Below are 23,412 nucleotides of genomic sequence, written 5' to 3' on the forward strand. Positions count from 1 at the left end.
TCGTGGTGTCGGGGGTAGGATGCTGGGTGTGCTTTCATCTGTCACAACTTGATGGTTGGTCAACAAAAAAGGGGGCTTTTGGCGTCTTAATGATTATGGTAGCTTGATAATGACACAAGCTGCCTCATGGTACTCATTGATCAATCACCGACCACTCTGTTGTGCCCATGGAAAAAAACAGCCATCTGCTCAATACGGGGTATCAGAATAAATGTGCGCTGTGCCTATTTCATTCGTGACTGATGCGTCCGACGCCGAGAACACACCAATATGCCAGCTCCCTCTTCTCTTTGGCTTCCTTGTCCTTTCCAAGCGCCGGGACTACATCATGCTGGGGATCCGCCTCCCACTCGATGCGTATAAACATGGGTATCTCCAGAACGTCCTCGTCCTCTTTCAAGGGACCATGGTCCACGTCGTCCTTGTCCCTTCCCAGCAGGAACTGATGCTCCGGCCGCAGGGATGCAGGGACGACTTCGAGTATAATGCTTACCCAGTTGCGGCCCCTTTCCCATATTTTGGCCACTTCTCCCTGGGCGGCACCATCGTCTCTCTTGCGGCCCCCGTCCTTGCCTTCGTCTTTCAAAGCGTCGTCCCACATGTCAGTGTTGGCGTCGACTTCGAACTCGGGACACAAAACGGTGACTTTACTGGCAAACCTTCCAGGTGTAGTGTTTGGCGTCGCCAGCGTCACCTTGATGCTTTCAAAGAGCGGGTTTTTAAAGGTCAGGATGTACTGGTGCGGTCTCAGCGGTCTCAGCGGCGCCTCGTCGTTGGTAGCCGGCCGAGATGTGACAGGCACAGGCGCCGCCGTCGGGTGCATGGGACGGATCGTGATGGTGGGGATGTACGATTTGGCCACGAGCCGAATCTTGAACCTCGTGGACGTGACTTTGTTCTCGGGTTTGGAGATGATGTGGCGGCAGACGGGGCAGCGCTTGGAGCGCTTGGTACGCAGCAGATACGGTATGGGCCGCAGCTCATCTTGAAAGCGCCCTGCCAAGACGTGGTGGGCACGCTGCTCTGAGGAAGTAGTGGCTTGCCATCCGCCGCGGGTCAACTTCTCGATCAAGCCTGACTCGTCCAGTTGGGGCAGCTTGAAGCCCTCCTCCGAGCTCTGTGCCTCGCGCATGATCTCCGCCGGGCCCTGCTGCATCCGCCCGGGATGACTGCGGCCGGTGTACAGCGACATTATCCTCGACAGAGCGGCCGGCGAGGAGAACCCCACGCCGCCTTGCAGCGGCATGTTGTTGAGCGACGGATTCGCATTCGCTAGTTGATCTTGATAAAAGGCTCTCAAGGCTGCAAACTGCAGATCGCGGTCGACCTGATGGTCCGGGAGTGGCGCCTCGTCTGGATTCTCTTTCCGCCTCTCCTTGACGTCCCTGATGGTAATCTTTGGGGTGCCGCCGTTGTTCAGCTTGCCGAGCTGCGAGTGGATGCCGCTCGGTCGGTCGAATTGGATTCCGATATCAGTGGAGGACCAGTTGCAGTATTGGCAGAATAGCGCGTAGGGGCCGCTGGTCGAGGCTGGCTGGCCCTCGGGAGGAAGCAGGTTGCTGGCATCAGATGCTGGCTGCATCGCGCTGACCTGCAGCGGCCCGATACATGTTGGACATTGATAGCAGCTCCGAGTGCACCTAGAGTTGCATTGTTAGCTTCTCGACCGGGCACCAAACTCTTTGCTTCGCAGGCTATACCTGTTGCCCTCGCTTCGCAGGTTGCTGCTAGGAACCTCGAACAGGCAGTTCGGACAGTAGTAGGTCACAGTCTCCTCTGTAACACACCTCGGACACCGTATCTGCTGGCAATCTTCGCAGTACAGCAGATGCCCCAGCGGGTACAAACTGTAGTTTGATCGCGGGGCGCGTGGGTCGAAGGTTCGCTCGTCATCGTCAAGATGCTCATTCTCCGAGGCATTGGCGCCGTCGGCGACTGACTGATCTGAACATGGGCACTGGATGAATATGTACGGAGTTGGACACGCCATTTTCGAACATATGTCTATGTTCGTTGTGGGCGTTGACCAGAAATCGATTGCATTTTTTTCGGTTTTGGTACCCAGACGCGTGAGCGCGACACGGGCTGTCAAGTTGTGAACTTGGCTACAGCAACTGAAGCGGCGGCTCCACCGACGAGCCGTCGACACGGATCAAGGCGAGCTCCGCGACTCCGACGAACTCGGACAGGACTCACAGGCCGGCCGTTGTCACGTGACTGAACAGCCGTTGTTCTGGTCCCGATTCCATGGCCACCTGTGTATGGAGCAAGGATGATGACTACAGAGTAGTAGGAAATACTACCTCAAAAGACAGAGGAGCTCGACTAGGAATCGTGGTGACGGTAAAACACCAGCAATCTCTACATTTACCAAGAGCCACATTGCCCTCATCAGCATCAGTCATGATGGTCACTTGGGACGGGGTACCTTGGGACGGGGTACCCAGTGCTCCGGACTCCGGAGGTGATATCAGAATCTCGATCCATTGACCTCGTCACAATGACGGCTTTTTTCTTGGCCCGCCTCAACCCTGGTTTTCAAGCAAGGACTCTCCGACTGGGCGTTTCCCATTCTGGAATGGAACTGGCTCGTTGGCGCCGGATTGAGGCTGCTGCTGGATGTGCGGAGAGTCCATGCAAGAAATCGACATCACGTCATGGCGGCCTGGTCCATTTGGAAAAACATGGCTTGGCTTGACCAATGCCTTCGTTGCCTCTGCAGTCTTTGTTGGGATGCGGTCAATGCCGGGAAAGCAAGCGTAGTGAAGAATATAAATATACCTACTGAAGTACACAAGTACGGAGTACCTACCTAGGTACCTAAGTACCTATGCAAAACACCTGTCCTCAAGTACCTAGGTACTTACGGGGCCATGGCCCGGGGTTGCGGGCGCAACAGTTGGAAAGAGGCAGGCCGAGTCTACCATATGTGCCGAGTACGGGGCACCACACCTACTTGCGCGCCCGAGTACTTAGGCAGGAAGTGAAACAGGAACCTGGGTTACTAGTACGGAGCACTCTGTAGGATGCTTTAATCGAGCTGAGCCAGCGCTATGATTACGTGCCCTACGTACGGAGTACTGCTACTTAAGTAAGCAAGTAAGTTACTCAAGTACTTGGACGGATGCGTCCTGCGAAATAAGGATTAGCGCAGTGCCGCGAGTGGGCTGCTTTCAGCTCCCGTCCTCGCTCGCCGCCAGGAGGCCCCACACGTAGAGGCTGGGAGGCCGGGAGGCTGGTGGCTGGTGGAGGGTGGCCGAGGGACAAATCGTCTCGGTGATGTGCAAGGTGAAGCTTAAAAATGCCCTCCCTGACAGACATGGCAGTGGGCCGCTTTCTGTCCTCTGACGTTTCAAGTCCGCCTGAGCGAAACTCCCCTTTGCCACCGCACAAAGTCGCACAAAGGCGTGCCTGGCGATGCCGAAGACGGCAGGCCGTCCTTGGAGCCGGGGTCCGTTGATGGAGCGCCTGAGCGCCTGCAGTGAGTGAGTGACACGGCCATGACGGAATCCGTACATCGGTTGAGATGATGATTGAATTTAGCATGCATCTGATTCATACTAGCGCCAAACAGCTCACCAGAGACTTAGCCCCAGGCGCTTGTCGCCGTGCCCTGCAATCAGCGCCGGCCGTGGCTGCAACCGGTACTCGGTACTTGAGCGCCTTGTGGGCGCTGTGCGCAATTGCCCGCATGCCCGACCAGCCGATGACATGCTGCAGCTGTACTCCGTACAAGCGAGCACTGGCCACCCGGCGCCATGTCTGCAATCTGCAATCTGCAATCTGCACCTGGCACAATGCACTATGCGTCGACGGCTCAGTGGCTCAACGCTCACTCAACGGGTGGCTCATTTGCCGCCAAGATGCTGTGGGCCGGGCCATGACGGTCCACGGATTTGCATGGGCCGGACATGGGCATCGTGATGGAAATTCCGGCGACCCCATCCATGGACGGGGCGTTGGGCAGTGGCGAGCGTATTCGGCACCACGTTCCTGGAATCCTGACCCGTTCAAGCATGGGAACGCAAATCCCAAGTCGCCCTAATAAGCTGCCGGCCCAGTTGCCGTCCTGCCGTTGCGTCTCGACCTACTTTCTTCCCCAAGCTTCGTGCCTTCTCGGACCACCGCTTCCTTGTCCTTCGTCTCCCAGCCCCACGGGTTGTGCTGTGGCCGGAGGTTTGGCTCGCAATCCTTCCATTGACTTGGTAGGCTCTGCAATCAACGAGTCGATTGCAGACTCGCACGCCTCTTGAGACGGCCAAGCTCTGCTCCCCCTTCTACAATGGCGGCGCGTTGGGAGACGTCCCTGCTCCAGCTTGCCCATTAAGCGTTTGCCTACGGCGGTTCGAATTTGCTTCCCACGAGGAGCCATCACGTCGCCTCGGCCTCATCGCCCAACACGCCATTCCGTTGAACCAGGCAATCCAGGGCCTGGAGTATCATGCCCTCACCGCCGCGACCGACGGCAGACGCTGTCCCAGAACCGGCCAGTCGCCGCCATTGTGCAAGTCATGGCTCTCGTTGTCATGCCACGAACCCCAACGCTTCCACGTCCAGCCCCAGGCTGAAGAAGTGGGACGGAGCAGGATCTTCCTGTACAGCTTGGGACGGGTCACAGAAGGTACGATTGTCCTGCGCCCTCCTACCGGCTCTACTGACCGCGTGTGTGTGACGAGACTACAGGATCGTGAGCTTTGGATCAGCAACAGTAACTGCCTTGTCCATCTCCACAGCAAGGAGGCTACCAAAGACGGGCATGTGACGAAGACGCCCGTGTTCAAATTGCCCTTTTCCCTACTCCTCATGACAAGATGCTATCCCCTGATAGCGCGGTTTTTGGTCATCAACAGCCCTGGCGAGCGCGGGGGGAGAACTCCACGCACCCCGGGTGAGATACACGACTGGTACCGTTCAAATCCGACAGGAATGGTTGAACTTTTCATACCCGCTCCGCCCAACGCGAGTAGGAAACAAGTTGGACGTCACCGGGTGCTGCTGAGGAACTTTTTCGCATGGCTCCTTGGGCGATCGCTTGTGGGAGAGACCCTCGGCGAGGCCTTGATTGGGTTGCTGAGCTGCATGCACGAATATCGATCCGGAGGGAAAGTGGATAACACGGCCGACATGATGGCGTATCTTGATGAAAGGGGCTATCTTTTCCTGGCCGGTCAGCCGGCGCATGCCTTGGCGGTCTTGCAACTTGCCGAGACGTTCCGCATCCGGGACTTGTATCTTCGAGCCCTGGCACACTGCGTGGGAATGAGGGACATGCTCCCCTGCAGACTGGAGTTTCAAGTAAGTCGGCCCTCGATCCGGGGACTTGTCATTCGTCACCTCAATCCGGGCCAATGGCTGGTATGGGAAACCCGCCTGTTGGCAATATTGACTGACGTGTCGCAGCACATCAGCTCGGCTACTCGCAAGCTGATTCTCCAGAGCGAGAATGAGGTGAAGACGCGCCTCCAGAGGACGTCGGACATGCTGGACAATTTCCTCGACCGAGAGCTTTCCGAGGCGCATCTGGGCATCCCACTCGGACTGCGTGCTCACCTGGACCGTTTCAGAAGTTTCTTGCTTTCCTTCTACAGCACGAGGCTGGGCCACTACCCGCCGCGCCCGTTTGACGCAGCAGTATACCGGGTCATGGCCAGGGACTTCAAAGCCCTGTACCAACTCTTGGTCGACGAGGCATACAGCTCGTGCGAAGCCATGCCGTCCGTTGCCGTGGGCGGCATCTGCACCCTGCAGCTCATCCAATCTTTCGACACGCATAGCCACCACGAGCCCATGAAGCACCCGCTCCCCAGACTCCCGCAACTGGATCCGCCGCCTCGACCGAGGCGCTTGGCATGGCTCCCGCGGGGTCCGAAGCAACGTGCAGACGAGCGCCGACTGGGACATGCCGCGCTGGTCAATGCGTCGAATTGGAAGCAAGATGCCTCGGAGAACAGCCTTGTTCGTGCGTACAGGCAGTTTGAAGAGGAGTGCGCCCTTGGCAGGAAAAAGTCGGATAAGAACGAGAGGCTGTCGCTGGTCGACGGACGCAAGGTCCGATGGATCATGATATATGCTGTCCACCAGACGCTTCGGTACGCTACACAGAGACCCGCCGGCGTGCAGGACGATCCAAGCGCGAGATATCCGGTGACTCTTGCCAAGGACACCCTGCCACCGTGGCAGGACAAACACAACAACAATGGCGGCTTGATTCGCAGTCAGACCGAGCCGGCACTGAGCCGCCTCGGGAGGCTGCACAACGGCGACATGGCCACTGCCGTGGAAAGGCCCGAAATCAAGCCAGACATTGACTACTTCGCGTTGACTCACAAGCAAGATGCCTCGCCTCCGCCGCCTCCCCCAAGGTCAAGACGAGCGTCTCTCCCGCCTTCCATGCCGGACACCCCGACCACCCTATCGCGAGCGAGCTCCCTCAAGCAAGCATTGAGCCGCAGCTCCACAATCCGCAGGTCGGTACAAAGACTCAAGCAAAGCGCCGCGCCAGCCCCTGCCCGCCCGCTGTCCCTTGCACTCGGCAAGCCGCTATATCACGAAATCGTGGTCCACGGCTACGGCAACGGGACAAACAAGGTCCGCCTCGAAGCCCGTGCCGCCCCGCCACCGCCGGCCCCTGGAGTCGGCCGAAGCGCGTCTACGGCATCGGGAACAACCTCGAGCAACGTCAGCACGGTACCCAGCTCGGCGAGCTTCGTGGACACGGCAGAGTCCCAGCTCAGCTCCCCGGCCCTTCCCGACCCGCCGGACGAGAGGCCGCCCAAAACCCGCCGATGGAGCACCCAGGACTCTTCCACGCATCACGGCGGCAGCCCGCCCGTGCCCAAGTCCAACTCGCTCAAGCGGCGGCCCATCAGCACCGCCCTCGAAGGCTACACGCACGCCGCGAAAGCGCTCGGGCAGTTGGTCGACCACGAACGCCGCAGCATCTTTGCCGGCGGCCGCCAAAACGGTTCCACCCAACAAGGCCGCTCGATGCCGCTGCCCATTCGCGAAGACGACATTGACGAGGAGCCGTACGTTTTGCCAAGAGACTCGGGCGACTGGACGGCCATGCAGGCCTTCCTCGACGGCAAGGGGGTGGAGGCAGACGCGCCGCACGCGTGGGAGCAGTATGCTGATCTGGGGGGATTAACAGAAGTCCGGTGAGGGGGATACCTCGGTCTCTTTGTTTTGTGTTTTCTCGATTTGCACGTTTGTTTCTTTTCTTGTTTTTTTTTTTTTTTTTTTTTTTTTTTTTTTTCTTGTTACACGTCCAGCGTCTCCACCAATCTCCATTCTCGCCTTTCGCTCCGGCCGGGCTGTCTTTTTTTGATTTCTTTCAACGTCTGATACCCAGTGTGCGGGCATACAATAGCGCAAGGCACACACGCAACTACATACCCGCCCGATTCGGCAACACGACGCATGTATGCATAGGCTAGCAATGGCATGGTTTAGCACATTCTCTCTCGCTCTCTCTTTCTCTCCTTTTAAAGTCAATTCTTGTTGTTTGACACGCGGGACATGCGGCACTTGTGGAGTTTGAGCATGCTTTCACCGACTGGACTGGACGCACGCAAAAAGTCATGTACACTACCACTTAACAAAAAAAAAAGACTAGAAAAAACTCTAACTCATAACAAGACGGGGGTATTCCGTAACGCATAACACATGTTTTCGCACCCAACGAATGCTGTGCCCGCCCTCTCTTTTGCGCAGGCCACGACTGCGTTTTTTTTTTTCCATTTCCTGGACCCCTTTGACGAAGCCCGGCCGGTTCCCCGTCTCCGAGGGGCTTAGTCCTTCGTCGCGGGCGAAGCAGCTTCCAGCCCGTCGAGGATCTCGGCGCCAATGGACCAGATCATGTAGGCGGATCCGACGAGCCAAGCGCCGCTACGGCAGCCATGTTAGTAGGGTCTTCTTTTTTTTGCACGGCCAGGGGTCACGGTTGACGGGACGGGACGGGACGGGCGTACTTGGGGATGATCCAGAGGAAGATGAGACGGACGGGATCGTTGTGGCCGATGTTGCCAAAGTCGGAAAAGTACTCGTGGAGCCCTATCGCAGGGCCGTCAGGTCAACAGGTCAACAGGTCAACAGGTCAAGGGGGGCACGCGCGCACGACGCGACTCACAGTACAGGAGGGTCTTGCTGAGGGTCATGACGGCGGAGCTGAAACCGAGCAGGACGGCGCGGGCGGCCGGGCGGCCGGTGACGAGCCTGGGCCCGTGGGCGGCGGGCTCGCCGCGCGAGTACCACAGCCACAGGTAGGCGGCGTACAGGAGGGTCTCGACGACGTTGAGGAGGCCCTGGGCGGCGGTGAAGCCGTCGCGGGCGTGGAAGGCCTTCCAGCCGTAGACGTGGTCGACCTGGCCGTAGAGCTTGTAGGGCAGCCAGAGGGGCCAGTGGGCGGCGCCGCCGTCCATGGTGTGCGGGCGGCCGAGGACGTAGCCCGTGTCCCAGACGACGAGGGGGAGCGAGACGGCCATCCAGAGCAGCGTCCAGCGGGTCGGGGCGTGCCGGAAGCCGGGGGCGGCGGCGCGGTGGGAGCGGCGGCGCGTGGTGGTGGCCGGCGGCGCTGGGCGTGGGCGTGGGCGTTGACGGGGTCGGCGTCGGCGCGGACGCGGACTCGGGGCCGGCGCTGTCTGCGCGCGAGGACGAGCGCGTGCTGACCATGGCGGTGGGGTCTCGCGGTGCGTGCGTGCTGGGCCGGGCTGGCGGGCGTCTTATCTTTCAGTTGCGTCTTGTCGCGACGGGGAGCACGGGGCCGCGTGGCGAGGCTGTGTGTGTTGTGTTGTTGTCTTTGCGTCGGGTCGCGGCGTGAGGTTGGACGAGGAGAGGGCGAGGTTCGAGCGAGACTGCGGCGTGTGGTGGGTTTGTTTACCGGGGCCGCGGCGGGGGCCGGGGGCGCCAACACAAGCTGGCTGGCAGGACGAGGCTAGAGGCACGATGGCGGGCGGTGGCGGGACACGGTTCGACGGTGATTGATGAAGGCAAATGTCCGTGATGAAGACCAAGGGAGGGAAGCGGAACATTGGTGGCAGTGGGGACGTCCCATCTGGAGACATCGGGAGGTGGAGCCGGCGACGGACCTGGGGAACCAATCAATATCGATTGCGCGCTGGAGTGCCCCCGCGCCTCCTGTTGCCGATGATCAACGGCCGAGGTGCAGGGCCACGCAGGCAGGCAGCACCAGCCGCTCAACTTATGCCCTCCGTTCTGCGTGGTAACGTGCTATTTGACCGGTGAAGCCCCTCGTCCTCGACACACGGCGGCTAGCCAAACGCGTGACCTCTGTTCTCCAGATACTCCCTCTCCGCTGCCGTCGTCTCCCTCGCCAACGCGTCGTTGCGGTGCGGATACCGCCCGAACTTCTTGACAATGTCGTAATGCATCTGCTCAAACTCTAGATTCGTCCTGGCCATCTTGGTTGCCGCCTCGACGTCCCCCCGGACCACCGCTGACGCTCGCGCGTGGTACGCGTCCGCCGTCGACGCCTCGTGCTCGCCCGCCAAGGACTCAACGTCTGCCGCCGCCCGTCGAAACCCGGCCAGGGCCTGCTCGTGATCGGCCAAGTCCTCCGAGTGCATGAGCGGCATGTAGAACCAGCTACGGAACGCAAACTGCCACCGAATCTGCGGGTTGCGGTCCGGCAGCCCGCGCTCAATGGCTGCGCGCGCGACGTGTCGCGCCAGCGGATCGAATTCGTTGAAGGCCACGGCGGACGAGGCACCGCGGTAGCAGTTCCGCGGCATCTGGTCCAGCAGGATGAGGAGGCTCATCCAGCCGCATGGCTCCGTCGGCTCAGCGGCGTCGAGAATCTCGGCGCCCGTCCTGGCGCCCGACTTGCGCAGGGCCTCGAGGGTTGGTAGGAATTTCTCGCTGTGTTGATATTTTTCAAGGCCCAACGGTTAGAGGGCACGAACACGAACGTCATCTGTGGAGAATGCTTGACCGACTCACGCGCATTGCTTGTCGAGGGCTTCGCCACCCATGAACCACCGCTTCACGTTCTCTGGCGGGGATATGACGCGTGCCTCGGCGGTGGAGTTGAGGAACCAGAACTCTTGGATTTCGCTGAAGAGGGCGGGCGTGAGGAGCGACTTTACTGCGCGAGCCATTTTGACCCGGGACCCGACGTCCAAGGGGTCTGGCAGGCGATGTCTGGAGCTGCTTGCAACCGTCTGCTGTGCAGTGGCGAGGCACCGGCGGAAGGGTTCGGGGATGCGCCGAGAGAGCAGGCGAGACGATGTCTGGGTTTAAACATGTGCGCGGGCGGAGGTTCCGGACAGTGGCCATTTGCGTCTACGAATGACCGACCGACAACGCCGGCCCGCCCCACATTCACTCCCCGATCCGGGCCAATTGCGTTTGCGTAGCTTGCCTACCTAGGTAGGTGGCGGGGGGAGGGACCCACCCAGCTGAGGGGTCGACGAGAGGTAGCGGCCACGTCTTGCGCGAGCATCCCGGGCGGACTTGGGGCACACGAATGCCCGAGAGTTGCTGCTCGACGCGCCGCATGACAGGGTCTTCTTTGCCGACAATACAAAGAGGCCTGTTTTGCGTTGGTGTCAGGCCCCGGCGTGCGAGTCCAGCTTCTGCAGCCCAAGGTGCCGTGCGCGGCGTCGCGAAACAAGGGCGCGCGTCAGACACGTCGAGGCAGCGGCTGTACGGGCCCCGCAAGGCGAGATGCAGTCGCCGGTTCGGAGCTGAACGCGATCCATCCATCAGGTCCATGCGAGCGAGAGTCGACGTCGCCAGGCACGGTCCGTTCCAACATCCTTACAGAGGCGGCCGACGCTGAGACGGGCGGCCCGGGCGTCTGACGTGCGTCAAGTTTCAGTCGTGTCACGGCTCCCGGGGCGGCCGGGGCTGCGACGGTTATTATTAGCGCCGCCCTTCGCAGCAGCAGCAGACAAACCCCTTCCGAATCCGGCAGGGGTCCTCCCTCGTCGTCAAGAGCGCCGGGCCCGTCCACGCCTGCGAGCCGTCTTCCTCTGGTGCCCGCAAAGACGGGACGTGATATCTGTGCGGGATCCTGCTGGCAGGACGAGACGGGACTGCCAGGCTCACGCTCCCGCCGCTCCTGTTCCCGCCTCACTTACCTGCTCGACAGCGTAGTGTAGCATCGCCCGTTCCCTTGTCCGCCTCGCTCGCGCTCCTTCGGCTCGTTTCTCAGGATAGTCCAGGAGACAGATGCTCTAGTCGCTCGCGGGAGCCGCTTTGCTCGCTGGCGAGAACAGCTGCCGAACAACTTTGCACTCCTTTGCCGACGAGGACCAAGAGGAACCGAACCGTTCGCCCGTCTCCGAGACGCACGTCACGTCCGCCATCTTTATTTCCAACTAGCCGCCTCGGGCGCCGAGGACCAAGGCAGCATGGGCAACAACAATCCATCGTCAGCCCTGGTCCCCGACACCTCCAAGGTGGTCCTCAGCGCGACGGACCGCTTCGCCGACGTCCTCCTCTTCGCCATATGGGGCATGGTCCTCTACGCCTGCGCCATGATCTTCACCACCTGCGCCCTCGTCGATCGCTGGAGGGGGCCCAAGGACAGGACACGCGTGGGCGCGGGGTCGGTCCTCGTCGCGATATTGCTGTCGGCCCTGTGGCCCGCCGTCATGGCATGTCTCTTGATTCTGGGGTAGCACGACGACGACGGCACGGGCGTGATTGGGGTTGGGCATGGCACATTGACGAATGTCAAGACGTAGCAGGGCCGCGCGTGCATCATGCATCATGCAGCATGCATCATGCATCATGCAGCGTGCGGCGCGGGCGCACGCATGGTTTCTCTTCTACACGTATACACGGTTGAATACGATGCGAATGTCTGTATTTCTGAAGCGGCTTCCCTGCGTGGGCTGTGCATGTGCATGCCGCGCCGTCACACGACTAGCCGACGAGCGTGTTTCTACGACTCTTGTCCGCGCGAGCGTCTTTTCTGCCGACAATGGTCTCGAGCGTCTGTCCCAGGGCCGTGGCGTCGTAGCGGGCGCCGCGGCCAGACTCACCCCTGGGCCCGTAGATTCGCGTCGTGTCGATTCCCAACTGGCCCAGTTTCTGCCTGTCCACTTTTGGCGAAGCCGGGCTCTCGAGGTGGACGAGGTGCGTGACGTAGAGGCCGTACTCGTCCTCGGACGGCCTTGGCCACCCGCGCGAGTCGGCGCAGGCGTTGGCAATGGCGGCGACAAAGTCGAGCGCCGTGAAGGCATTGTCCGGCGGGCCCGTCTCCCGGTCAATCGCGCCGTTTAGGATGAGAATCTTGTTCCTGACCGCGGGGCTGGCAATGGCCTCCCCCACGCCCTTGAGGACCAGGCTCGGGATGATGGACGTGAACAGAGAGCCGATGCAGTAGACGACGGTGCTCGACGCGTTGACGGCCTCGAGGACACGTGGGTTGGCCGGGATGCGGATCTCCTGGCCGTACGGGTTGACGTACCATATCCTGTCGATGCGCGACGGCAGCTCCTCGCCCTCGCCCTTTGAGAATGCGATGGCTGGCCTGCGCAGGGCGGGCAGCGACCCGGGGAGGTTGGCGTCTTCGATCCGGTCGTGCTCTTCGGTGTCGTGGCCCACGGACACGGCTGGCGTCTGCGCGCCCGTGCTCGAGGCGGCGGCACCCGCGCCCGGGACAGCGGCGGTCGGATAGCTGGGGTGCGAAATGTCGTTTTGTCCCGTGATGACGGTCCCGTCCTGCAGGCCGGCGGCGATGTGGTGGGCAAAGTTGGTGTTCAGGGCCGGCAGGACCGAGACGGCGTCGGGGACGGCACATATGGAGCTGAGCAGGTAAATGGCGGCCTCGAAGCTCCCGGCGAAGAGGCGCGCGCCCGTGAGGAACAGGTTCCCGATGCTGGCCTTGGAGAAGTCGAACCGACTGCTGGGCCGCATGCGCTTGACGACCTCGAGATTGAAGCTGTTGAGGTACGAGCGGATCAGCTCTCTCTTGGGAGACGACACGTCGGTCCAGAGTGGGTGCGTGGCGTCTAGGATCTCGAACCACTCGGCCCGCGCGGCCTCGTACGTGCTGGCGAGGCGGTAATTGAAGAGGTGCTTGATGGCAATCGTTTCGGGGGCGTCTTTGTCTGGGATGAGCCTGACGAGTCGCGAGCGCACGTCGCCGATGCCTGTGCACGTTGTCAGACAACATACAGCCTGGTCGAGCGGCCGGTGGACGATGGCTCTCTTGGGATGCGCGTACCTGGTCCGCCAAAGACGCGGATTATCTCGCTCGTGCTGCCGCCGTTGTCTGAGATTGGAATCACGTAGCTGAGCGAGGTCTTGTTGGCCTCGCGCACGCGCTCAAACACGTCGACGAGGCTATTGGCCGCGCTGCCTCCCGAGAAGACGACAATGGCGGTGCGCGCCGCCGCCGTGGGTGCCGACCCTGGCGTCGCAGGGCGTTTTGGAGCAGAGCATGGGTCTGCTTCCGAGGACGGCAGTTGGAGAAGCCCGGGGGGGTTGGTAATGGGAGCCATCGGCGACGTTCGAGACGGATGACGGATGTGGTTGGGCGAAGCTGCGAGAGGGAAAGGCGATTAGCGCAAACGCGGTGGAACGCAGAGTTTACATGCTTCTCAGGAAGCTCGGCATCACTCACCAAGAGATGCTGCATGCGGTCTCTCGGCCCCGTCACCCGTCGTCGACCCGCCAACATTGAACGGTTGAGTCACGCCGCAAAGGGACGGCACTGGCACCTGTTGAGCATGACATGATCTCCAAGACGCACCGTCGACGGTCCTATATTAGTAAGCTCGGCTCCACTCCAGCTTCACCTCGGTTTCATTGGTCCTTGAGCCGCGCTGTTTCCTTCAATCCAAGGCAACAGTGACACGGCTCGGACAATCAGCCTTGACACGATACATCGCACCAGGTGAAGCACCCATACGAAAGACTTGATTCAACGCGCCGTGTACCAGATATACACTACGGACTCCACGGATGCATCTTTCCATCGCATCTACCTCCTGGCATCCACCCTTTAACTCGACTTGTCAGGACCCGTAAACCTTCTCCTCCTCTGCCTCCCCCCCAGAGCTCCGACGCGCATCTAAACAAGAGCAGACAAAACGACAAGCACGACGCCCAGCAAGCCGGAGCCAGCGAGGCCATTGGCCGCGGCGCCAGCCGTAACGGAAGGGCTCAATGCGGTGGGAGCGGCCCGCGTAACGCTGGCGTTCGCAGTCGCGTTCGCAGTCGCCTTCGGGGCGGCAGTCGCGGTGCCAACGGAGCCGGAGCCAGAGCCAGAGCCGGCTGCCGGCGGCGATTCCGTGGCCTCGGCGGCACCCGTCTCCCCCGCGCTCGCGTCGGTTGCCCCGGGAGCGGCGACGGTCGTGATGTCGGAGCCACCCGGGCCCTCGCACGTCTCCCCGGCCACGCAGCAGCCGTACCTGTCGTTGTCCCCCAGCCAGCAGACAGAACCGGCCGGACACCCGCCCGACCCGTCGGGGCAGCACGTGTCCGACGGCTCGATGCAGACGGCGCCGCAAGTCTTGCGGCCGACGTCGGAGCAAGCAACCGCGGCAGAATCCCGCGCGGAAAGGCCGGACGCCTCGAAAAAGGCGGCCAGAGAGCCGCTGACAAACGCGACAACGGCGAGCTTTTTCATGGCGACAAAGGGGACGGTGTGTCTGCGTGAAGTTGGGCGCGGGGCTGGGCCACGGGATGTCGAGAGCAAACGAAATCAACGACTCTGTTGTTTTGCGAGGTGCGTGATTGATTGATGACACTGTTGACTGTTGGGAGCACCGAGTACGCCTACACACAATCTCACACGAGGAAGACTCGACTGTTTTATGCTCGCCGTCGCAACTCTGCGACTCAACAAACGACTTGGACACGACGTCAGCGTTGGCGTTGCCGCCAACTCCGTGGCGCTTCAATAGACACCTTCCATGTATACCATTGTCGCCCGTCGTCGAGGCACCGCCGCAACGCCTCTTGCCAGCCAATATTCCCCAGGCGGCGGTTTGCCTGTGCCTCGAAACCCACCTGGCTGACGGGGACCAGCCTCGGCCGGGGCCGCAGGCGTGAGATTGGCCCCGCGACGCGCCACATTGTATTTCTAAAAAAAACATATAAAGACGGCGGGCTGAAGAGGCGACGCCGCCGCCGAGCTTCTATTTAAAAAGTGCCGAGTGCCGAGTGCCGAGTGCCGATTGATCGACGGGAGCGATGCCCCACGCAGTGCCAGACACATGCCGCCGAATCGATGCTCTGCTGGGGCGGAGGAGGAGCAGCGAGGACACATCCGGAAGATGGATAGACAGATGGCGAGCATTACGCGTCTTCTGGCTCGTCGCTAGTCACTGGCACGTCAGCAAGTTCAGTCAGACGTGCTGCGTGGCGCGGCAAAGAAACGTTCATCCCACGTGTGCGTGTTGCATGTCGTACGTGTACATGGGAGCGGCAATCTATTGCTTTTGCCGACCAACGGTAGATTAATTACTATTTGTAGCAGTCGGAATGCGTGCCCACGCCGCAAGCCAGACCGACTGAATTATACAATTGGGCCATGCTTCCCAGTCATCGCCACCAGCAACGCACGAATCGACCGAAACACACGACATCCGGGAACGCAGGCGGACCTGGGCAAGCGAAATGAAATGGCGAGCCGTGTCCAACAGGCAGCAGCAGCAGAAGAAGAGGTAGACGAAGCGCGCCAGACTAGCACTGCACGTTCCACGAGTTCCAAGTCTGAGGAGAAGAAGCATTGAAGCAGTGGCCTTGCGCCGTCGCCGTCTGGCCAACCGAGCACTTCCCATCTTCGTACAAGAACACTACTCAGCACGGTCAGTACACGCACACACACACACATACACACGCGTGCGCGCACCCGAGGGCAAAACTGACATGTGCAGGGACTGGTGATGTCCACGACAGAGACGGAGCCAACATCCTGCTCCCTCATGTTAGAGCATACGCCAACGTCATCATCCAAGACGGTCCAGATTCCAAGATTGATACTGGAGCAGCCGGGCTGCGAGAATAGACGAAAGTCGCCGACGTGTTTGTTGCGAACGGCCAGCGCGCTCGACGTGGACACGAGGGCGGCGGCGGCGGCAGCGACGGCGACGATGTTGGCATGCATGATGGCGTACGAGGACAAAGCGGTGGAGAAGAAGGGCCAAGAAGGGCCTGGGGAGGAGAAAAAATAATTAAAGAGTGAGGGAAATGATGTGCGTGTCGAGGGAATTCGTGGAAAGTTGCAGGCTGCTGTGCTTCTGTGCTTCTTTTCTCGCGGCAGAGCACACGTTATTTATATGTGGCAGGGCTGCTGTCCAACGTGGACCCAAGAGCAAGAGCAATGGCAAGAGCAAGAGCAAGAAGAGCGTGAGGCTCGCTCGACGCTTTGCAGCACCCGGGTGGCAGAATACGAAGGTCGTGCGGCATACGAGCCGTCAGGGTTCCTGGTGAGGAGGAGCCGTTGCTGCGGCGGCTGCGGCAGCAGGCAGTGGCGCCTGCATCGTCGAAAATACGAGCAAACGGGAGGCGGGAGGCGGGAGGCGAGAGATGTGAAAGGAGAAGTGAGGAACGACAAACGAGAAACGACGGCCTTTGTTCCGCAGAGTTGCTGCGGAGAGGCGGCGACGTCGCCGGTTCCTTGGGCACACCGCGCCAACGCCCAGCCCAGCCGAGTCAGGATTGAACCCATGTGACGAATGTGATGCGTCCGATGGCGGCGGAGAAGCAAGCCCATTGTCGTCACCGGTGGGGGATGGAATCGCGGCCCCCGGATGGATGACGTGACGCATGTTTCACTCGCCCATGCAGTCAGCTTTTCGGTTTCCCATCTTGACACGAGCGTTGGACCTTTGTGCGGGGATGACTTGGCTGCCTGGACGCTGTCGTCTGTGTCGTCTCTCGTGTCCGTGTTCCGTGTTCCATGCCCACGTCCATTACAAGAACGTGTATCCGTACTCCGTAACCATGCCTCAACCCGGCCTGCTGCGCTTCATGTGTTTGTTGTCCCACGTTTCAAGGGCGGTCCCGGTGCTTTGGGAGAGCGCACGTACGTCCTGTACCGTGCGACGTGGTCTAGCATGTTCTCCCAGCATGTCGTGCCACGCGACCTTGGGGACGAGCATGTCTTGGAGTCATTGACCGCGACCGTCGTGTATCCCATTGTCCGTCCAGCTTGCTGCGATGCAATACGACACTTTGTCGTGTCGCGGTGCCGAAGCCGAAGCCGAAGCCGCTGCCGTGCAAGACGCCAAACTACAGCCCCATCGAGGACGGTTTCCAGAAAAAAAGAAAAAGGCGCCGCGCGCACCACCAGCCGTCCGTCACGTCTTCAACTCCATCTTGTGTGCCGCCAGACGCCCCATGGCCGCCGAGTCCTCCGAGTCCTCCGACAACCCCTCTCAGCGCGGCATCCACGCCTCGTGGAACGACAACGCCGAGTGGTGGGACGCCGCCATGGGCCGCCACGGAAACAAGTACTGGCGGCAGCTCCAGGAGCCCTCTCTGGAGCGGCTCGTCCCCGTAGCCCCCGGCTGCAGGAGCCTCGACCTCGCCACCGGCAACGGCCTCGTCGCGCGCTGGCTCGCGTCTAAGGGCGCGTCCGTCGTCGCGTCCGACGGCAGTCCCGACATGGTCAGGCGCGCCGCCCGCAGGAGCTCGCCCGCCGAGGCCGAGCGCATCTCCTACCAGACCCTGGACCTGACGCTCCCCGCGGCCCTCGACGGCTTTGTCGGCTCCGAAGCGGCGGTGAGAATGCCCCGCCTCGTCTCCGTCGTCCGCATGTCCGTCCGTGCTCATCACCGTGTGCTGCCCCCCCGAAGGCCGGCGGATTCGACGTCGTGACGTGCAACATGGCCCTCATGGATATTTCCGATCTCGCCCCGCTCGCGGATGCCTTGCCCAGGCTCCTGAAGACGGGCGGCATGTGCGTTTGTCCTGCTGCCCTTTCCCCTGCTGCCCTGCCCCCGTCCGTCCCTGTCCGAGAGAGTCCGACTGTTGGTCGTGGTGGCAGTTTCGCTGACGCCGAGTGCGAGTGCGCGCCAGCTTCTTCGCGACCCTCCTGCACCCCGTCTTCTTCACGTCTGGCGCCACGCGTTTCGTCCATGTCGTGACCGACGAAGCTACCGGCGAGTACTACAACGTCCGCGGGAAGATCGTCCGCGAGTATCGACGCAAGGCGCCGTGGCGGGGCGTCGCCGCAAATGGCCAACCCGCGTTCCAGGTAAGAACCGCGAGAGTCTGGAATAATCTGAATACACACTCCTCCCCCCCTCCCTCGGCTCGTGGCGCCATGTTTGATGGCTGATGGCCGTCGCGCGCAGCTCTACTTTCACCGTCCGCTCGACGTGTTGCTGGGAACCTTCTTCAGGGCTGGCCTGGTCATGGACAACATGGAGGAGCTGTACTTTGACGACTCGGACGCGGTTCAAGACCGGCCCGAGTCGTCTGCGAATTTTACGCAGATTCCGGCCCTCATGGCTCTGCGCTTCCGCAAGATCCAATGATGGAGCTTGGTCTTGGCTTTGGCCCTTTTTGTCTTTTGGAACCCCGCAAGAGAGATTGACGCTCATGTTTTGAGGCCGGGAACGAATATACCGATATCTACTCGACATATATGCTGTCCATGCTGTCCCCCGTCTGGGCATCGTCTTCGTGCCAGATACAAGCCTGGCTAGTCCTTGATTCGTGACAACTGGTCGAAGTCAGCACGTTGCCCCGCCGCCATGGTCTCCAAGGTGAGCTGGTTACTCCGTACCTCTAGCATCTCGCAAGCCTACAAGAACAACGTGTCCACGTACACGTGTCCAAGACGCAGCCATCTGCGGACCAAGCTCTCGCAATGCCTCCAATATGACAAACCAGCCCAATGTGACAGAAAGCCTTATGCGTCGTCGTCGCCAGTCAAATACATGGTCCACCACCCGTCGCCGGACCAAGTGCGCCATGCTGTCCTTTGGTTGACAAGTAGACAACAAACGTCTGTTTTGAACCTTACTTGTCGTCATTCTCCTCGCTCTTCTTCTTGCCGAGGTTCTCTGCGGGACCACAGTTCAAGACTTGTCCCCGTTCAAGACGGAGGCACCAATTTGCGTCCTCGACAGCCTCGAGCCGGTGAGCTATGGTGATGACTGTACTCTTGGACAGTTCCTCTCGCAAGATTCGTTGCACCGTGGCCGCAGTCCCGCGGTCTATGGACGCTGTTGCTTCATCCAGAATGACGAGCCCGCTCTTGCGCAACACTGCTCGTCCGATGCCAACCAACTGCCGTTGTCCCTGGCTGAGGTTCTTGCCGCCCGCGTCGATTTGCGACGCTAATCCCCATTCCTTCCCAAGAACACTTTGAATCGCATTTTCGCACTCCTGGTCTGAGAATTTACCCTCCGGGTCGATATTATCGCGCAGAGTTCCCGGAAACAGCGTGGGGTCTTGCTGAATGAATGTGACACGATTTCTAAGAGCGGTGCGGTTGACCTTGGCAACATCTACACCGCCGATCTTGACTGTGCCTTCCGACGCCGTGTCCGTCGCCAGGAGCGCGTTGGCTATGGTTGATTTTCCCGACCCCGTTCTTCCAAGCACCGCGCATGTAGCTCCTCCAGGAATCTGAAACGTCACCTTTTCGAGAACATTCGGCAGTCCTTCTGCATATTTGAAGGACATGGACTCAAATTTGACGTCGTCACATGGCCTGGGCCACTCCTCAGGTGGCTCCTCCTCGCCACTCGGCTCCTCCGGGATCTTGTCGAGTACGCTGACACGCTCAAGGGACACGGCGTCAAGTTGAAGCTGGGCAAATTTGTCGCAGAGCTGTTGGATGGATCCCATAGCAACCGTCGTCTGTGTCAACACAAATCCAATAGCACTTGCTGGCGTTCCACGCCAAATCATGAAAAAAACCAGAGCAGCTCGAGTGCCGGCAGACGATATACCGAGGCGAAAGTCGATCCAGAAAGCCATACTCCAGAAAAAGTGGTCCTGCTTCTGAAAGTCATCCACAGCGTCCAAGTGCCTGTCTTGGAAACGACTTTCTACCCGGAGCGCTCTAATAGTGACAAGACCGTCCTGCATCACGCCAATGTTGGCAATGATGGGGGTCAGATATCTCATTTCCATGCGTCGCAAACTGCGTGAAACTGGAACGTAGATTCTGAAAAAGTAAACGAATAGGATAGCCACAGTGCCCAGGATAACGAGCAGTATTGGCTGGTGTGTCGCAATACCGACGATACTCAAAACAAGAGCAATGAAATTGTAGACAAAGCCTTCCAGTGGTGCAAGAATCCCACCGTCAACCATGCCCATGTCAGAGATGAGCCGGTTTTTGAGCTGGCCAGTAGGCGTAGTGTCGTGGTGGCGGAACGTGGCCTTGCTCACTCGGTCGACAGCAGTCTTGAAAATGCCTTGAGCGGCATTGACAGAGATCTGAGCAAGCAGCAATTGAGCCGTACAATGTGCTATAATTTGACCCATTCCAAGACCGCCGAGCACAGCTAGCCAGATTTGCGGAAACCGTTCGGGAGTAGGGAGGTTCCAGTGTACTTCGCCAGAGATGACACCGTCTTTTGCCGTTTCATTTCCCCATGATTCAAGTAACGATGCTGCGGAAACATCGCAATATCTAGAAATTCCGTAGAACAGGGCTAGCAATGCCCACGTATACCATCCACCGGCCCTCATGTAGTTCAAATAGACTGCCAGAGGCACGCTACCCGTCTCTGAAGGCTCTTCCGGTGCCTCGTGCAAATCTGCCCCTTCATCTTCGTGGGTCTCGTGATGTGGTTCATGCTCCTCCACCACAGTATTTTGGGACGTAGCATGATAGGGATGTTCAAGTTCATCTTTGATTTCCGATTGCGACAAAGTCCTAGCGGCCCCATTGTCCATATCAATGACTTGATCAGCAATGCGCAGTACCAAGTCGTCACGGTGAGTGACCATGACAATTGTGCGCTCCTTAGCCAGAGGCCCTTGCAAGAATCGACGTACGATGTTGCTCGCAGTGTCATGATCCAGAGGAGCAAGAGGATCGTCCAAAAGAAGAATCCTGCAAGGACTGTATACGGCTCTGGCCAAAGCAACCCTCGCTTTCTGGCCGCCAGACAACCCAACACCGCCTTCCTCCAACTTTGTGAGATCGCCATCTGGAAAAGCTGCAAGGTCGGGTCCAAGCGCACAGGCATGCAGAACTTGCCGGTATCGGGCGACATCGAAGCGTTGATGAAAGACGATGTTCTCTCGAATTGTTTTATTCTGTAACCATGGAAGCTGTTGCGCATAGCCAACCGGTTCGTCTGGTCGAAGAAGATCACCACCATGCAGCTCCATTTCGTTCAGTGCTGCAAGCAACAGACTGGACTTCCCAGAACCAACCTTCCCGCGAATGACTGTGAGTCCTGTGGTAAATCTAAGATTGAGGCGAGAAAGAACCAAATGGCTCGTAGAGGGCCAAGCGAATGAAGCGCCACGAAACTCGATATCCCTAGTATCGGTAGTTCCGAGATCATTGTCGTCCCGATCTGGCTCTTCCATGTATTTATTGACACGCTCGACGGGTATTACTGCCTTCCAATAAGCAGAAATTAGATCAAAAGCCTCCTTGACGCTCGTCTCCAATTGATGAAAGAGCTGTAAAGATGGCCAAATGACGTCGTTGGGCAGACCTTGTCGAAGAATCAAGGTATACAAACAGATACTGGCAAAGGGGTAGGCCGAGCCTCCAGCGACATTGGTGGTAGATATCGCTGCGGTAACCCGTGCAATCTGCAGTCGCTTCAGCATTTCCATGGCTCGAAATTGGAATATCCTAGCACTCCAAGAAGTTGTCCAGCCATTGAGTTTCAAAGGTCTGCTGGCTTCTACAAAGTGAGCCACAGCTTGCGCGCGCTTGTCAGAGTGTGCGGTCCTAGAACGTTCCAGTTGCACGACTTTGCGAACGAGGAGTGCGTTGATGGTCATGAAGATGATCATGAGTCCAAAGCCAACGCACGACGGCCAACCCATGATGTCGATGAGATAGTAAATTGTCATGATAACCTTGATGGGCTGGGACACAAGCTTTGGGAAATCCCAGAAGCGCTGAGAAATTTCGTAGGTGTCTCCCCGCACAAGGTTGACCACCTTCGCATTGGATGCAGGGGCTGCTGTTGCGAAAGATGATGAAGCTTTTTGCTTGCGTCGGCTGCAGCAACTAAACCACCCTCCTCGTCCAGAATTATCCGTCTCCGTCAGGGAGTCGGCGCCGTCCTCTTGTGGACCTTTCTCAGTGACATCTGATCCTGGAACGGCTCGTGTGAGAAGTTTGCGAAACAGCGCAATGAAAGTCTCACCCCTAGACCTTTCATAGGCCTTCCGAGAGTACCAAGAAGATGTCGTTTTGGAAACCTGTCGGACAAAATCCAGACATAGCATTACCACACACCAAAAGTTGGCTTCGTTTGGGTTCCCATGGTCCAGCGCACTGTAGAGGCGGCTGGTGAGGCGAATGGTGGATACCTCGGAGAATTTCTCAACAACAGCAAGACTGGTGGCAATACTCAAATCCAGGCCATTTGCTTCGATCAGACAGGGGAGAAGTTTTCCCTGAATCTCGCGGAAGGCCAGAAATAGACGTTTGTGTTGGAACTCGAGGGGTAGTTGCCAAACGTCTTCGACCGTGATTTCTTTCTTGCGACAGACGCGGGCGAGTGGATATACCCACGTCACGGTCCAGAATTTGAAGAGTGTAAGATTATCTTCTGGGCTTCGGACATGATGAGATGGTGGCAGCTTTGAGCTTCCAATATCTTGGGAATCCCAGGCTGGGTTTCGGAGCGGCATACTACCAATAGCAATGACGCCGAGAAAAGAAAGAGTTAGTCTTGCGATGCGGAACGGATCAATGGACCGTAGATTGTGTTCCAAGAATTGAGAAGAGTAAGTTCCAATACCGGAGCTGAAGATGAACAAATACTGCAGGAACAGAATCCGAGGTGTGCTGGTAGGCCGGTCCAGGACCGTGATGAGTAGAGCCGACATCCATGGAACAATATCGAGGATGCCTCGGAGCTCATTCGGGGCCAGGCAAACAGGAACAACCGACAAAACCAAGCCAGAAATGCAGATGAAGGCCAGAACCAGAGTCCAATGGGTCCAAGCCTTGCGTTTGTCTGTCCTAGGGTCTTGTTCCACGGCAAAAGGTTGAAGGCATCGAGGAAAGATGCTCCGGAGTTGATGTCGCAGTACATGGAGAAAGAATGTGGCGACTGAGAGTACACTCAGACTGATTAAGATACTAGTATCGGCATCTGACAAGTGCAGATTTGGTGCGAAAGAAATACCACCAAATGTAACTTTGCCAGCACCGCGAAAGCCGGGGGACAAGGTCTCGGAATCGGGCCTGGCATCATTGACGACAGCGTGCATGCTTGAATAGCTGTTAGCAATTCAGTACCAAGGACGTGGCGAGTATCAGAGGCT

At 59.0% G+C, this 23,412-nt stretch overlaps 9 protein-coding genes across 9 annotated transcripts; 2 read left to right on the top strand and 7 right to left on the bottom strand.

Moving 5' to 3' along the window:
- Positions 1-229: 229 nt before the first annotated feature.
- MAM_02596 (dynactin Arp1 p62 subunit RO2) lies at positions 230-1,582 on the bottom strand (the record flags this gene model as incomplete). Its single annotated transcript, XM_040821395.1, has 1 exon — positions 230-1,582. One exon carries the CDS (start codon positions 1,580-1,582, stop codon positions 230-232), a length of 1,353 nt encoding a protein of 450 aa, XP_040680809.1.
- A 3,344-nt stretch (positions 1,583-4,926) lies between these two features.
- Positions 4,927-7,161, top strand: MAM_02597 (uncharacterized protein; the record flags this gene model as incomplete). The annotated part of the gene is made up of 2 exons (XM_040821396.1): positions 4,927-5,295; positions 5,401-7,161. The coding sequence occupies 2 exons, from the start codon at positions 4,927-4,929 to the stop codon at positions 7,159-7,161; spliced, it is 2,130 nt and encodes a 709-aa protein (XP_040680810.1).
- A 629-nt stretch (positions 7,162-7,790) lies between these two features.
- On the bottom strand, positions 7,791-8,483 carry MAM_02598 (uncharacterized protein; the record flags this gene model as incomplete). Its single annotated transcript, XM_040821397.1, has 3 exons — positions 7,791-7,887; positions 7,971-8,052; positions 8,129-8,483. The coding sequence occupies 3 exons, from the start codon at positions 8,481-8,483 to the stop codon at positions 7,791-7,793; spliced, it is 534 nt and encodes a 177-aa protein (XP_040680811.1).
- Positions 8,484-9,269: 786 nt separating this feature from the next.
- MAM_02599 (uncharacterized protein) lies at positions 9,270-10,115 on the bottom strand (the record flags this gene model as incomplete). The annotated part of the gene is made up of 2 exons (XM_040821398.1): positions 9,270-9,876; positions 9,958-10,115. 2 exons carry the CDS (start codon positions 10,113-10,115, stop codon positions 9,270-9,272), a joined length of 765 nt encoding a protein of 254 aa, XP_040680812.1.
- A 1,774-nt stretch (positions 10,116-11,889) lies between these two features.
- Positions 11,890-13,472, bottom strand: MAM_02600 (UPF0052 domain protein; the record flags this gene model as incomplete). Its single annotated transcript, XM_040821399.1, has 2 exons — positions 11,890-13,121; positions 13,196-13,472. The coding sequence occupies 2 exons, from the start codon at positions 13,470-13,472 to the stop codon at positions 11,890-11,892; spliced, it is 1,509 nt and encodes a 502-aa protein (XP_040680813.1).
- Positions 13,473-14,044: 572 nt separating this feature from the next.
- On the bottom strand, positions 14,045-14,602 carry MAM_02601 (uncharacterized protein; the record flags this gene model as incomplete). Its single annotated transcript, XM_040821400.1, has 1 exon — positions 14,045-14,602. The coding sequence occupies one exon, from the start codon at positions 14,600-14,602 to the stop codon at positions 14,045-14,047; it is 558 nt and encodes a 185-aa protein (XP_040680814.1).
- Positions 14,603-15,660: 1,058 nt separating this feature from the next.
- Positions 15,661-16,084, bottom strand: MAM_02602 (uncharacterized protein; the record flags this gene model as incomplete). Its single annotated transcript, XM_040821401.1, has 2 exons — positions 15,661-15,773; positions 15,847-16,084. 2 exons carry the CDS (start codon positions 16,082-16,084, stop codon positions 15,661-15,663), a joined length of 351 nt encoding a protein of 116 aa, XP_040680815.1.
- Positions 16,085-17,319: 1,235 nt separating this feature from the next.
- Positions 17,320-18,461, top strand: MAM_02603 (methyltransferase type 11; the record flags this gene model as incomplete). The annotated part of the gene is made up of 4 exons (XM_040821402.1): positions 17,320-17,703; positions 17,778-17,881; positions 18,001-18,178; positions 18,279-18,461. The coding sequence occupies 4 exons, from the start codon at positions 17,320-17,322 to the stop codon at positions 18,459-18,461; spliced, it is 849 nt and encodes a 282-aa protein (XP_040680816.1).
- Positions 18,462-18,948: 487 nt separating this feature from the next.
- Positions 18,949-22,971, bottom strand: MAM_02604 (ABC transporter, transmembrane domain, type 1; the record flags this gene model as incomplete). The annotated part of the gene is made up of 1 exon (XM_040821403.1): positions 18,949-22,971. One exon carries the CDS (start codon positions 22,969-22,971, stop codon positions 18,949-18,951), a length of 4,023 nt encoding a protein of 1,340 aa, XP_040680817.1.
- Between the last annotated feature and the right edge of the window lie 441 nt (positions 22,972-23,412).

Source organism: Metarhizium album (assembly GCF_000804445.1).
Source record: "Metarhizium album ARSEF 1941 chromosome Unknown scaffold_4, whole genome shotgun sequence".
Lineage (NCBI taxonomy): Eukaryota > Fungi > Ascomycota > Sordariomycetes > Hypocreales > Clavicipitaceae > Metarhizium > Metarhizium album.